Source organism: Apodemus sylvaticus, chromosome 12 (genome assembly GCF_947179515.1).
Source record: "Apodemus sylvaticus chromosome 12, mApoSyl1.1, whole genome shotgun sequence".
Taxonomy (NCBI): domain Eukaryota; kingdom Metazoa; phylum Chordata; class Mammalia; order Rodentia; family Muridae; genus Apodemus; species Apodemus sylvaticus.
Genome location: NC_067483.1, coordinates 35,093,023 through 35,108,180, shown reverse-complemented (window position 1 = coordinate 35,108,180; position 15,158 = coordinate 35,093,023). Strand labels below are relative to the sequence as shown.

Sequence of the window (15,158 nt, the reverse complement as noted above, 5' to 3'; positions counted from 1 at the left end):
CTCAGCTAGCTCCTCCCCTCAGCTAGCTCCTCACCCTCAGCTAGCTCCTCACCCTCAGCTAGCTCCTCACCCTCAGCTAGCTCCTCACCCTCAGCTAGCTCCTCACCCTCAGCTAGCTCCTCACCCTCAGCTAGCTCCTCACCCTCAGCAGACTTCAGCTTCCTGATCCTGGAAAACAGAAGAGGAGACCTGCCGAGTGGAGGGCCTTCTCCAAGGTTGGATGCCCGGAACAAGTTTTCAGGAGACATTAGAGTTTGCAATGTTCTTCTGATGTACATCACAAAAGCTGGAGCTGCGACTAACCAGACAGACCGCCCGCACATAACTCACGTGCACATAACTCGTGCAGTGCACATAACCCCGAGTTCACCCCTAGCACCACATAAACTGGGCATGCCGGTGTATACCTGTAGTCCTAGCACTCGGGAGCTGGAGACAGGAGGACCAGAGATTCGAAGATGAACTCAGCTCCACAGGGAATTAGAGACCAGACTGGGATACATGAAACCCACTGTAATGCAAGAGCTTCCAGCGTGTGGGGCAAGCACTGTATCAGTGGGACTATATCACTGCCCTCCGCGGCATATCCAGGTACAACTGAGATCATGGACTAACCCGGATTTCATTCACGCCCTGTGCAGTTTCTTTCATAAGTATTTCCCCCACACTATTAATAATTCTTCACAAACATTTACAACATCCGTATTCATTTCATTCGCAGATGTACTAAATCATCTCCACTAGCCTGCTCATGGTGGACATTTAGGGCTACTCAGCTATTATTAACTATTATATTATTAACGCTATTTTTAGCAGTATCCCCATAAAGAGCTTTGTAGCATAACTGCAGTTTCCTGAGGCTATGTTAGGAAAGGTGGAATTACTAATCTCAAAGGTTCTGGCTGTGTATAAAATACTTTTTACTGAAACTGCTCAAACACACACACACACACACACACACTCCTGCCACTGACAAGCGAGAGACAGCTGGTCTTTTTCAATCCAGAAGCCAAATATTATCTTTGAAGGGGAAAAAAAAATCCCTCTTTTTTTCTCTAATTCTATAGTCACCAAATAGCGTGCCATTGTTGTTTTATCTGCTTTCCTCCAGCAAATAGACTTCACAGGAGCTAAGAGGCCTGTGCAGACAGTGGAAGGAAGCTTTCTTTTGTTCGCTAACAATCAACAAATATTAATTATGCAAATCATTTTACTCCAATTGTGCTCTGTGCCTTTCAGGGACAGGTTCGGAAGACTCCCCTTCTCCTGTCGCAGCCTTTGGGAGTTCAGGAGTTTGTTGCAGCTGACCATCCTGCTACAGTCAAGCTACCCATCCTGAACACCAGCACTCTCTTAACGGGTCTGACATTCCAGCCCAACGGCTTTTCTGTCTGTCCTGACTAGTTTATGGAAATATGGGCCTAAGTTTTATTAATGATTTGGTATAATTAAAAGTGCCTGTGGGAGCTCTTGGCTCCTAACTTGGCAGTTTTTGAGGGTCGGTCGCACTTGCTAATTTCAACATCAGTGCAGGGCAGAAGAGGCCTTGTACAGGCAAACTTTGAGGGAGAGTGCCCAGACCATACAGGAAGATGGTGTCCTGTCAGAGACTGATTGCCTAGCCTGCGCAAAGCTCTGATTTAAGCCCTGTCGGCTCAAAAAACTGGGCGTGGTGGCACACAACTGTAATCCCAGCACTAGGCAGGTGACAAACGGGACTATCAGAAGTTCATGGTCATCCTTAACCTCGTACCAAGCCTGAGGCCAGCCTATACTACATAAAACTGCCTCAAACCAACCAACCAACCAACAAACAAACAAAAAACCTGGGGAGAAGTGGAGGCGGGGATAAGAGTTCAGGGCGCAGTCTGGGCCTGCCTATCCTTTGGTCCATTCCAGGAGGGGGTGGGGCGGGGTTGCGTTGCCACCCAGGCTCCTGTTGCCGGATGTCTCTTCACCACCCCCAGTGCCCCCCCACCCCACCCCCACCCCGCATTGGATCCGTCAGTCACTGGCTGGAGGTCTGGTTGCTTCTGGCCCCACCCTTTTCTCCCTCCCCGCCCAGCCCAAGCTCGGCGCCGGTCCGATCTGGCGCGAGTCTGGGAAGCAGTCTGGGCGCCCACTGCTACCCCAGCCTGTCTGAGACTTCCTAGCCATCCACGCCCCCAACCCGGCCTAACTAACTCTTCACTAAGAGTTCCCATCTTAGTGTTCTGCGTGGGAGACGCGAGAACGGCGTAAAGCGAAAGCTCTGGACTCAGGCCAGGCTTGCAGTCCCAGGCTGCTCCATTTGGTCTCTTGGAGCTCGTGGAGCGCTCACTGACTCCGCGTGGGTCCCGGCTAGCTTCCCAGCTGGGACTCTGTAACTATCTGTTAACTAGATGCATCCCTTTATGCTTATGAAATGAAAATGAACCAGTGTTTCTGTGCAGATTTCTTAGGATGTGACTATACAAAGTCCTCGTCGCTAAATTCTTCTTTATAATTAAAACACATTTTAATCATTTTACACACACATTCACACACAAATCTCTTCACGAAATGTTTGCCACTGTTGTGACTTTCTTTCTGGGAGTATATCTACTTCTGGATGGGTACACAAGTGCTTTCTGCTACACTTGACCCTAATGTCATTATTATGAATATGTAGTAACACACCCTTGCTTGGAAGAGCTTTGGTAGTAATCGCTCCTGACAGCTCAAAGTATAGAACCCTGGCGGAGCTTCCAACATTGCCGCCTACTGGTTAGGTAGGCTCCAAGTCTCTCACACACACCTTTCTCCCCAGTCTAGTCTCAAGTTCTCCACCCATAAACTCCAGGTCTAGAATTCTATCCACGTGGGTAAAGGTGGATGCGCGACCCGCAGAAATTTCCTGGCTGGCATTCTGCTTTCCCCAAATTTGAGAACATGGGCGCTGGACCCATACTGACTTAAAACACAACAGCAGCGGCTCTCCGACTTCTGTTTGCCTGCACGCTGCGCCCCGCCCCCGCCAGTCTCTTCCCGCCCCGTCCGAGCTGCGCATGCGCCGCCCCAGGAGCGTGTTTTTATAAAAGTCCGGTTCGGGACAGAAACTTCAATTTGTTGCCTGGTGCAGCAGGTAGCAGTGACCCTCTGAGGCGTTTGGTGCTCCGGTAGCCACCAAGGCTGGAGAGCGCGTGTTGCCATGGACTCGATCAGTGTAAGTGTAAGTCCACTTGCATCCTTCTTTGTATTAAACGTGCAAACGTGTGAACTTAGAGCGCAGCCCCTCCAGGAGCGGGCTGAAGCGACTAGAATCTTGAGGGATGTTAGGGTCACAAAGAAGAGGAGCGGGAACTATTTTTTTTTAATGTGTGTGAGCATAGCCTATAGGGGGAGGAAGATAGGAATATTTTTCTCAGTAAGTTGAGGGGGACAGGTTCAGATGGAGCTTTCCTGAGGTTGCTCTTGTGTCTCTCCCCCTTGAGTTCCGCGGCGCGCGCCGGCTTGCACGCTGTTTGCAAACGTCCCATCTTTTTTTGAACAAGGGAGAAAGGGCTTGCCCTCTGCCCCAGAACGCAGACCATCGTCTGGTTCTCCTGGATACAGGAGTTTCTTTGAGTCTCTTACGTTGTGTGAATTTAGAGACTTTAGTCGGCACGCGTAGGCGCTACATCCTGGGTGAGCTTCGAACCGAAGCGTCTTGGAGTTAGGAGTGCGGTTCTGAAATTCCATCCTGCAAACAGAAGAGCGCCGGTCTTCGGCGGGAAAACTGAGCTAGCCTGCAGGGTCGCTTGCCTGGGGGTGAGGGGCACAAGCTGCAGCAGCCGCGGAGAGGTGGTCGAACGTGGCCGCTTTGGATGGAGTAGCGGCGCTTTGCAAGCATCCGACCCGCCGCTTCCCTGCAGGGGCAAACGAGACTCCGAGGTCCGGGTTGCCTTTAGGCTCGATCCTGAGAAAGGGTCATGAGTCTGTACGGTGAAGCTGCTGGCCAGGAGGTGTGCCGGGCTTGGCGGCGGTTGGGGACAGGAGGGCGTGTTAGGACCGCACCTGGGTTGTGCCGGGTCGCCGCAGGGATGAACAGGTGCAAGCTTGGAGACTGTTTGACTGAGCCCCAGTGTTTAACCGTCGGTGGTTTCCTGAGCCTTTTGAAACCCCCTCGCTTAGGGAGGGTTTTGTTGTTTGGTGATTTTTTTTTTTTTTTCGTTTCCTCCGGCGGCGCGCAATTCAAAGGCGCTCGCGCTGGAGCCGCCCAATCTGTCGCTCGCACCCGGAGGGACGATCCTGGCGCGCAGCCAGGAGGAACTCCTGGAACCGCTGCGGGTTGGGTGTGATGGGCAGCAGTGCCAGCCCCTAGGTGGGTGACTCGGACTTCGGGGTGCGCACGATCTGGACCCCTCCAGCTGCCTACCTCGGACTCCAGTAGCTAACTGGGTCCGCTGCAGGATGGGAAGCGACCGGAAAAGTGAGGAAGTGAAACTTGGGTCGAAAACCACTGGGTGCAGACCCCGTGACTTTCCCCACCCAGGACAGTGTGACTCTAACGTCCCAGATATACCCAGTGATAAACATGGGGATTGGCAAGAGAGACCCACTTTCCAGAGAAGCGCTGGCCATGGGGTGGAGTAGGGGAGTACTGTTTGCTCATTTCTAACACTGCTGACCCGAAACCCCCAAAGAGCTTCGCATTATCCCGCTTTCTTCAGTACGTATGAAATGTAATGGTTTGTGTAAGACAGACGTGAAGAAAACACAAGGTTTTGCACCTAAAAAGCTTAAGAGTCATGGGGGGGGGGGGGTGTCTCCAACCGTCAAGCTCCGCTTTTCTCTTTGCTCCTTTGGCTCATACAGAATCTTAATCCTATCTCCTTCAACTCAGACTTTAACACCCCCGCCCCCCACCCCCCACTCCCGCCGCTGCCGCCGCTGCTGGTTGCCGCTGGTTCCCACCGCACACGGCTTTGAGAGTGACTTCTTTGTGTGAAAGGGGATTTGTTTGTTTGTTTTGTTTGTGTTTTTTTAGTTTGGGTTTTTGTTTGTGGTTTGAGGGAATTGGGGCTTTACTTTTTTCCCTCTGAGCTTTTTTTTTCCTTGCGTGGGCGGGGCAGGAGAGCTATTCAAGACTCGGCTGTGAAGTCCTTAGACTCTCAATGTCCTTTTGTTCTAAGCAAAGACTCTCCTAATTGGTTCCACTAAAGAAGGCACACAACAGACTGGTGGAAGGTGGAGAACACCATGGGTTGTAGGATTCTGTGTTCTCTCTGGACTTTAGCCAGCCCTTTGGCGTTTCCCGGAGAAGGTTGGGTTAAAACCTGCTATCAATGCTAGCCTCTTAGGCAGCAGAAACACTTAAAACTTGGCTTGTTGGCCTTGGAGTGACACGCCTGTCCCTGTTTCTTTTGCAGATATACACTTCAGATAACTACTCGGAAGAACTAGGGTCTGGAGACTATGACTCCAACAAAGAACCCTGCTTCCGGGATGAAAATGTCCATTTCAATAGGATCTTCCTGCCCACCATCTTCTTCATCATCTTCTTGACTGGCATAGTGGGCAATGGATTGGTGATCCTGGTCATGGGTTACCAGAAGAAGCTACGGAGCATGACGGACAAGTACCGGTTGCACCTGTCAGTGGCCGACCTCCTCTTTGTCATCACACTCCCCTTCTGGGCGGTTGATGCCATGGCTGACTGGTACTTTGGGAAATTTTTGTGTAAGGCTGTCCATATCATCTACACCGTCAACCTCTACAGTAGCGTTCTCATCCTGGCCTTCATCAGCCTGGACCGGTACCTTGCCATCGTCCATGCCACCAACAGTCAGAGGCCAAGGAAACTGTTGGCTGAAAAGGCCGTCTACGTGGGTGTCTGGATCCCCGCTCTTCTCCTGACTATCCCTGACTTTATTTTTGCCGATGTCAGCCAGGTGGACGGCAGGTACATCTGTGACCGCCTTTACCCTGACAGCTTGTGGATGGTGGTGTTCCAGTTCCAGCACATCATGGTGGGTCTCATCCTGCCGGGCATCGTCATCCTGTCCTGTTACTGCATCATCATCTCTAAGCTGTCCCACTCCAAGGGTCACCAGAAGCGCAAGGCCCTCAAGACCACAGTCATCCTCATCCTGGCTTTCTTTGCCTGCTGGCTGCCGTATTACGTGGTGATCAGCATCGACTCCTTCATCCTTTTGGGGGTCATCGAGCAAGGATGTGACTTTGAGAGCATCGTACACAAGTGCATGTCCATCACGGAGGCCCTTGCCTTCTTCCACTGTTGCCTGAACCCCATCCTCTATGCCTTCCTCGGGGCCAAATTCAAAAGCTCTGCGCAGCATGCGCTCAACTCCATGAGCAGAGGCTCCAGCCTCAAGATCCTCTCCAAGGGAAAGCGGGGTGGGCACTCTTCCGTCTCCACGGAGTCAGAATCCTCCAGTTTTCACTCCAGCTAACGCTTATGCAAAGACATATATAATATATATATAAAGATGATAAAGAACTTTTTATGTTACACATTTTTTCAGATATAAAAGACTGACCGATCTTGTACAGGTTTTTTTTATTGACTGTTGGCGTTCATGTTCCTCTATTTTTTGTGAGGTTTGACTTAATTTATATAAATATGGTTTTTTTGTGTTTGTTTGTCTGTTTCATGTGAATGAGCGTCTAGGCAGGACCTGTGGCCAAGTTCTTAGTTGCTGTGTGTCTGTGTGTAGGACTGTAGAGCTGTAGAGGAAGAAACTGAACATTCCAGAATGTGTGGTAAATCGAGTAAAGCTAGACGTGATCCTCAGCTGTTGCTGCCTAATCTCTTCATTCTGAGGAGCACCCCGCCCCCACCCCGCCGTGCCCCACCCCCACCCCTTTCTTAAATTGTTTAGTTATGCTGTGTGATTTTTTTTTTTTTCAGTAAAAAACGGCACTTAAAACCAAAGCCTGAAATGGTCTAGAACTGCTGGGGTTTTTGTTTTATCCGTTTTCAAGAGTGGATTGATTTCAGTACCTACAACAAATGTACAGTCTTGTATTATGTTGTTAATAAAAGTCAATGATAAACTTACTTGGTGGTGTGCTATATTGTTATTTCTGCTGGCTATCAGTAATAATACGTTTGGAAAAGTAGAGGAATGTACAGATTTATGGCCTACACTCCTGGGTGTGTCTGTGTGGGCTCACACATGTGCGTGTGCATTATGCATTTGGTGGTCAACTTCAGATGTTCCTCAGGACCTGTCACGCCTTGTTTTGTTTTGTTTTTGAGACAGGGTCTCTCACTGGCCTAGAACTGGATTAAGTAGGCAAGGCTGTGTAGCCAGCAAGCCGCAGGGATCTAGCTGTCTTTCTCTCCAGAGCCGGGATTAAAGCATGCATCAGGATACCCAGCTTTTTACTAGCATTTTGGGAATCCGACTTAAGTTTTCGTGCTTACAACAGCAAGCACTCTACAAACTGAGTCCATTCCCCAGCCTCCATCTTAAGTACTGCGTACTTACTTAAGCTTTACCTTAAGAGGCAGGCTTTCTGCTGCTACTATTAAGGGAGGCCAAGAGCAGGAAGCTTAAGTGACTGGGTCTCAGATGAAGGACAGCAACACCCAGTGTTTCAAAGCCTGTGTCAAGAAGTTGAAGCCCTTACACTTTCAACTCACCGGAAGCTGAGGCATTCCCATGGAGGAATGTCTCTCAGAGAGATGTCTGTGCGTCAAGCAGGATACACGTACTTGATGGTGTTTGCGTTTGGCTGCAGTTTCCCATCTGTCCCATCTCAGGCGGGCACTGTGCATCATCTAGTGTAGATGACATCACTGCCCATCCCCCCCCACTTTTATGAAGGTGGGACCTGAAGCTCATAAACACATGATAAACTTTTATTCTCAGCTTACCCAAACGACATCGTTTATCCTTCTTACCCAGTATGCCCCCCAGAACACCTGGTCAGATGCTGGCTGAGTTGTTACTGAACACGAGGCCAAAAGTGAATGTTTTCTTCATAAAATTAGCCATGCCCAAAATACTCTCCTTGCAATATCTTCTATGCAAATCTCAGCACCTTTGTCCTGATTCTTACTACAACACACAGCATCACCTGAAGGGCTCAACTAAATCAGTTAAAGATTAGTGCTAGTAGATTTTTTGTTGTTGTTGTTTGGGGTTTTGTTTTGTTTTTAGGGTTCAAAGCTCTATTGAAGCAAGCTCTTCGATGCCTGGTTTTGCACAAGATGTGAGAGCCTTATATAACAACCCAGAGCTCTTTACACTAACATTGTGCAAGCCTCAAACTCTTAAGTAAAATTCCAGGTCCGGTCTCCTGGAGACCAGAGAAGATAACTTCTCATCCATCCTGGTTTACCTCTCGTAACATAAACAGGGTTCTGTAGGCATGCACCCAGACGGTAAGTGATATATAATTAAGACAATATTTGGTCTTTTAGTAATTGTTTCTGGCACAGAAAATCTGTTTGGGAAGGAAAAATTGCAAGGTCTTATCTTTCTTAGGCAAATCACATTTGTTCAAGACAAATTATAGATCCTGTGAAGGGAAATAACTTAATTACTTAAAATAGAATCTAATTTAGCTTTACGTTTTTGCAGCAGCCTATGGATCTGGGGTAATTCATGCCGGTGTTCCTATTCCACTTGAGGACACAATTAGATTTTCAGTCGGAAATTATCTTGAGGTTTCTTGCCTTCCTCCGGGGAGTCTTAATTGGATCACGTTTAGACATAGTGTTCGGTGTGCTCCCTGGAAGGCTTGGTCTTAAAGCTGTGACCATTAGGCAGCCTCTGGAACCTGCTCTATAAATATTTATCCACAGGGAGACAATAGGAGAAATCCTTGGGAGGAATCCTTTTTCTTTTCTCATCTTGGCTTGAAACCTCCTCACCCCAGATTCCTCTCCTTCTCCTTGGACCCCCAACAAAAGGAACTTAGTTGAAATGAAATTCCCAGCACTGCCAGTCTCCATGGATATTGCAGCCTCCGTGGGAACAAAGGCAGATAGCTCCTTCTCTTAAAAAGAAAAGAAAAGAATTTAAAAAAAAAGTCTTCACTCCGTCTGTCCCTCCTCCAAAAGGGTGCCCCCACCAGAATCATTCTCTGTCCCAACTCTCTCATAACCAACTCCTCCAAAGCCTTCCCTGTGTCCTGGTTGGTCTGGCAATGTGAGGAAACCCAGTCTGCTGGCCAGCCCTCACATGAAGCAACTGATTGTTTCTCGGGCTCCTTCCCCATGAATGGGGCTCTTGAAGGTCAGTAATGTAGCTACAATTGTATAATGGAAGCTAAAATATTTAAATTGTATGCATGCTGCCAATAACGGCGTGAGCATGACATCTGACTTACGAGTGTTGTGGGGTCTCTCACTGGGCAGAAACCTAGATGGTTTTCATCTCGAAAAACTTTTGTTTTCCTGAAATGCCACTCGGTGATCTATCTTTCAGACCCATGGGCTTCCCAGGCTCCTTCCATGGTTATATTTGTATGAACAGATTCATTCCAGGGTGCTCTTTAGGAAGAAAATGGGCTTTGTTTTAATAATTGAACCAAGTGTCTGTGGCTTTTTACTCCCATCTGATATTCAGATGCTAAATAAAAGCTCCACAAACGATTTCGGACGTTATTGTCCAATGTGATGCTCATTTAGGAGAACCAAGGACCCCTGGAGACAAAATTCAAATCACCACAGAGAGCAACCCAGCATGCCCGCAACGTGCTCTCGCAACCTACCATCATAAGAGTGCACAAAGCTATCAACGGATGGCCTCTTTTGTCAGTCAGTGCTAAAGAAATTCCCTGGAAGCCACAACATTCCCAAGAGTACAACCTCGGAGGAACAGTAGTGTCTGGGGCCAAAAGTAAAGGAAATGAATTCTTTAAATGAAATGGTCCTGGAGCGGTATCGCCCTCCAGGTAACATTCTGATAGATTCTGGACATATTCTGAGTGATCCTATTGAAGAGAGTAGGAAACTGGAGCTAGAGACCAGACACATTGCTTCATATCCCATAATGTTCACAGAGCTATCTGTCTGACCTGACCCAGAATACCCATGGTATTCCAGCTTCAGAAACCCTTTCTAAGGCAGTAACTCCATCAGGAAATCACTCACAGGGGAGGGGGTGGGGACAGGCTGATCCACAGCTCTTGATGGGCAGCTGTCTTAGTTAGGGTTTTACTGCTATGAACAGACACCATGATCAAGGCAAGTCTTATAAGGACAACATTTATTTAGGGCTGGCTCACAGGTTCAGAGGTTCAGTCCAGTATCATCAAGGCCAGAGCATGGCAGCATCCAGGCAGGCATGGTGCAGGAGGAGCTGAGAGTTCAGCATCTTCATCTGAGGGCTGCTAGCAGAATCCTAGCTTCCAGGCAGCTAGGATGAGGGTCTTAAAGCCCACACCCACAGTGACACACCTACCCCAACAAGGCCACACCTCCTAATAGTGCCACTCACTGGGCCAAACATATACACACCATCACAGCAGCCAGTTCCTACAGGGTGAATTCAGGCCTAGGAGAGACCCTGTCTCAAAATAAACAACAAAAAAATGGAGATGGCATCTGAAGAAGGACAGCCATGGCTGTCCTCTGTCTTACACACACACACACACACACACACACACACACACACACACACGAGTACACATATAGACATCTGCCCAGTCACGTACAGATACTCACACACAAATATATGCATGCACACACACTTACACAAAGGATTCCTTTTTCAAGTTATAGCGGTTATGAAAATAAGGATATATACAACCAGTATAATTTGTGCTTATATAAATACATTTATTTATTTTAGTGCATGAGAATGTGTGTGTGTGCCAAGGCATGAATGTGGAAGTCAGAAGACAACTTAAAGGAGCTGATTGTCTTCTTTCAACATGTGGGCCTGTGGGGTCAAACTCAGGTTGCCAGCTAGTGCCTTTACCCACTCACCCATGTTGCCAGCCCAGAAACAGAATAATTCCACAAAATAACATGAATCCATGAACTCTACTGAATGCTTTGCCCTACCAAAATCCAGAAGTTGAAATCCTATCACCTGAAGGGGATGGCCTTGAAGTGAGACCTGTGGGAAGAGACAGGTCATAGGAAATAGGATTCCTGATCGGGACCAGTGCCCTAGGAACCTAGCCAGCCTCCCAGAGGACTCAGCTCAAAACCCATCCTCTGTGAACCACAAAGCAGGCCCTTGCCACATACCGAATCTGTTAGTGCCTTAATCTCCACTTTCTCAGACTCCTGAGAAATAAGTTTTTGTTGTTGCTAAGGAATCCAACCTAGTATACTGTGTCACAGCAACAGATGGAGAGTTTCCGCTAGACAGGATTCCAACTTCTTCCTCTAACCTTGGCTACTGGATTTCACTCCAAGGCACTGCTCTCCTTCTCTGATATTCAGCTCACACAGTCCTAGCTCTCCTACCCCTAAACATTTACAACACTTCCCAGTTTTCTTCTTTTAAGACAAGCCAGGAATGATGAGGGGCCAGCCCATTCTTCCACTGACCACCATTGATTCAGTCTTTTAAACCAACCCCATTAAGTCAGACAATTAAAATCTTGTAAACCTGCTGGAGGAGGGGTGGGGACTTCAACTGTAAATGCCTGCTAGCTGCAGACCAACCTGAGGGATCTGCTCTGTGAAGAGGCCACATAAGGGGAAAGACTTTTTCAAAACCAAACAAAGAAAGGTGTCCAACCAAACTCTGCCAGGTGCTCCGTGTTTATCAGACAGAGCAGAGCCCATGTGTGATTAGGTTGATTTACATACTGCAGTTCAACTAACCAGAACCCAGCTCATCAACACTCTTCGGTAAAGAAAATTACTTCCTCATATGGGACTCTGTCAGGAAGAAAGTCACACATACTGAGAGCCACTGAATCCCAGGCACTCTTACTCGGGATACAAGAGTCCCACGAGAGAGGTATCTCTGTCTCCGTCTTCAGGAGAGGACACTGCAAACAAATTAAACAACAAAATAAATGAGAGGCCATTGCTTTACCACTCCATACGATACAGATGGCACTGAAACTGAATCTCTTAGTCCTGAGGCATATTCTCAAGTTCTTCTACTAATCTGTGTGTGTGTGTGTGTGTGTGTGTGTGTGTGTGTGTATGTGTGCTGTCTTTCTGTGTCTCTTTCTGTCTGTCTCTATTTGTCTATCTGTCTCTCTTTCTCTCTCTCTCTCTCTCTCTCTCTCTCTCTCTCTCTCTCTCTCTCACACACACACACACACACACACATTTGTATGTTTTGAGATAGAGGCTCAAGCAGCCAGGGCTCAGCTCTCCCTCCTGAGTACTGGAATTGTGTATTTGAATCACTGTGCCTCATGTATGTGTGCTGGGAACCATGCCCAGGTTTGTGCATACTAGGCAAGCACTCTCCCGACTGCACCACATCCGAGCCTTATTAATCCAAGTTAATCCACCATTTCTTTCCAGTCCTAGATGCTAACAGTAATGGTTACCGCCACTTTGCCAATAACATACACCGAGGACTTTGATTATTTTATCTATTATAGATGAAATACTTCCGCACGGTAGGTCTTATTACTGTTGTATAGACAGAGAAGCAGGCTCATAGAGCGCTATCTAAAGCTGAGCCAAAATCACATACTTAATAAATGCTAAAACCTGGGTTTAGACAAGGCGTTCTAACCTGCAGCAAGGTGACTGATGGGAAGAGATCAGAGCACACAAGCAAGCACCAATCACGGAATGTGCTTGGAGAATGGTCACCCTCACAGTAGAGACCTATTGTCTTCTTTCCTGTGTTCACTGATGATCGCATCACCGAGCACCAACCATATGACAGGCAAAGTGCACTAGGCTGACTTGAAACCCATTGCATTACAAGACACAACAGTGAAAATCTAAATTTAAAAAGATCTCTAAAAGTCCAGTATCTGTTTTATTGTTTTAAAAAGTAAACCTGAAGGCTGGAGAAATGGCTCAGCAGTAACACTGGCTGCTATTCCAGAGGACCTGGGTTCAATTCCCAGCACCCATGGGGTAGCTCAGAGCTGTCTATACTGCAGTCTCAGGGGAGTTGAAACCCTGTTCTGACCTCTGAGAGAAGTACATGCATGTTGTGCACAGACATAGATACAGGCAAGACACTTGTACACATAAAAAATAAAAACAATAAATTTTAAAGGTGTAAGTAGGACCAGGTAAATGTCTACTGTTTAAAACCTGAAAAATATCAAAGAGAATGGATGACCTTTAGTACTAGTAGTAGTAGTAGTAGTAGTAGTAGTACTTTGAGGCAGTAATCTTGTGTAGTCCAGACTGGCCTTGAGCACTCAATCCTTTGGCCTCCTCTCAACACCCCAAGTCATAGCTCTACAAAAGATCTATCTGACCTCATGGTCAGTTCTTTGAATACTGGATGACACAAAGGAGTTAGCCAGACCCCAAAGTTTCCATTCAGCCGTGATGGCTTGTCCTGATTGCCAACTTGACAAAATCTAGAATCTCTAGGAGACAAACTTCCAGATTAGGTTAACTGAGATAGGAAGATCCTACCTAAATGTGGGCAGCTCCGTCCCGTGGGCTGGGAGCCTGGACTTCATCAAACATGAAACTAAGCATCCATCTCCATCTCTCTCTCTGCTTCCTGACTGCAGATGCACCATGGTCCATGGACGGCCTCAAGTCCCACGCCTTCCTCACCATGACTGACCATATCCCCTGGAACTGTGAGCCAAAATAAAGCCCTCCTTCCTTAAGCTGCTTTTGTCAGGAATTTTTGTCACAGTAATTAAACAAGAAATGAATGCATCACTAGCCTTTCGAGTTTTCTACTGAAGTCTACCCCCTGTATCCTAGCCACTAGACGATACGTATGGAGGTAGTCGTCTAAATCTATGAAGCCTATATCCACAGACTCAAGCAACTGTTCATGTTAAATATTCCAACAGTCTGGTGAGATGCAAACTGGGTAAAGGTAATTACTGCCAAGCCCAGTGCTCTGAATTCAATCCCCGGGACCCACTTAATGGAAGGAGATTGCCAACTCTTGCAAGTTGTCCTCTGAACTCCACACATGCGTTACAGCACACATACCTATATACATGAAGGTATATAATTCAATAATAAATAAAATACTCAGACAAAAAAAATGCATTCTCACTGAGCATTTCCTGATTTTTCCCCTTGTATATTCTTCCAAATAATACAGCATAACAATCATCTACATAGCATTTCTATTAAATGATGTATTATAAGAAACCCAAAGATGATTTACAGTTGAAAGGAAGATGTGTTTAGACTCAAAACAGGTATTATATCAATCTACTTGAGAGACTTGAGCATCCGTGGATTAGGGTATCCATGGAGTCCTGAAGCCAAACTCCTGCTGATACACAAGAAAGACTTAGTATCTTCTCCGTCTTCTGCTCATCCCTATGAAAGAGGGCTGGATCCAGGCCAGCTGGTTGGGTGCATGGAGACAAGCTGATCCCAATCCTGTTTCCTTTCTACTTGGGCAGTCCTGGGGAAGCAGGTCATGCCTTGAAGATAAGGAGCAGGAACTGTGCCAAATGCTGGGATATGGGAACATGCCCCTAAGCAGTTTTTCAGCTTTCTGTCCACAGGAGGCAACTTGTTAGGACACCCCCACCCCCACCCCCACCCCGACTCCCACCCCGGGACTGAAGAAGGAAATAGACGCCATCACTTTGGTCCATAGCCCACTTCCTTTAGGCTCTATCAGTCTGAGTAAGCTTTTCCATCTTCAATTCTTAACCGATGAAGTCTGGGACAAGTGAGCTCATTCGAACAAAAGGCTTTGGGAGAGTAAAAAGCAGCTATTGTGCAAGGCACCATGATTCTTTTTGAAAGTGAATTTTACCTCTGAACTGTGTCTGTGTCCTAAGTGGTAAGACCTTTACAGCCTGACATGGGTGATTAATATAAGACGCTCTCCCGATTCTGTTGTCTAATGTCTGCTGTCATGACAAGAAAATATCTACCAATCACACATAAGTAATTCGAGTGTGGGCCTGCTCCCATAAAACCTCATTCACAGAAGCTGAAACTTGAGTTTCATAGAATTTTCTTGTCATAAAATATGTTTTTCTTTTTACCACATTTCGTCTTTCAAAACTTAAAGCTATAAAAACAGACTGGGGAGATGATTTAGTGGGTAAGGCGCTTTCTACACAACATGAGGGACCTG

General features: G+C 47.1%; 1 protein-coding gene across 2 annotated transcripts; it reads left to right on the top strand.

Annotated features, from left to right (window-relative positions):
- Positions 1-3,069: 3,069 nt before the first annotated feature.
- Positions 3,070-7,021, top strand: Cxcr4 (C-X-C motif chemokine receptor 4). Of its 2 annotated transcripts, none has more exons than XM_052200665.1 (2): positions 3,070-3,184; positions 5,370-7,021. In XM_052200665.1, exons 1-2 carry the CDS (start codon positions 3,170-3,172, stop codon positions 6,411-6,413), a joined length of 1,059 nt encoding a protein of 352 aa, XP_052056625.1. In that variant the 5' UTR covers positions 3,070-3,169; the 3' UTR covers positions 6,414-7,021. The 2 variants fall into 2 exon arrangements, with proteins under 2 accessions (XP_052056625.1, XP_052056624.1); XM_052200664.1 differs by having other exon boundaries at positions 3,072-3,190.
- The last annotated feature ends 8,137 nt before the right edge of the window (positions 7,022-15,158 follow it).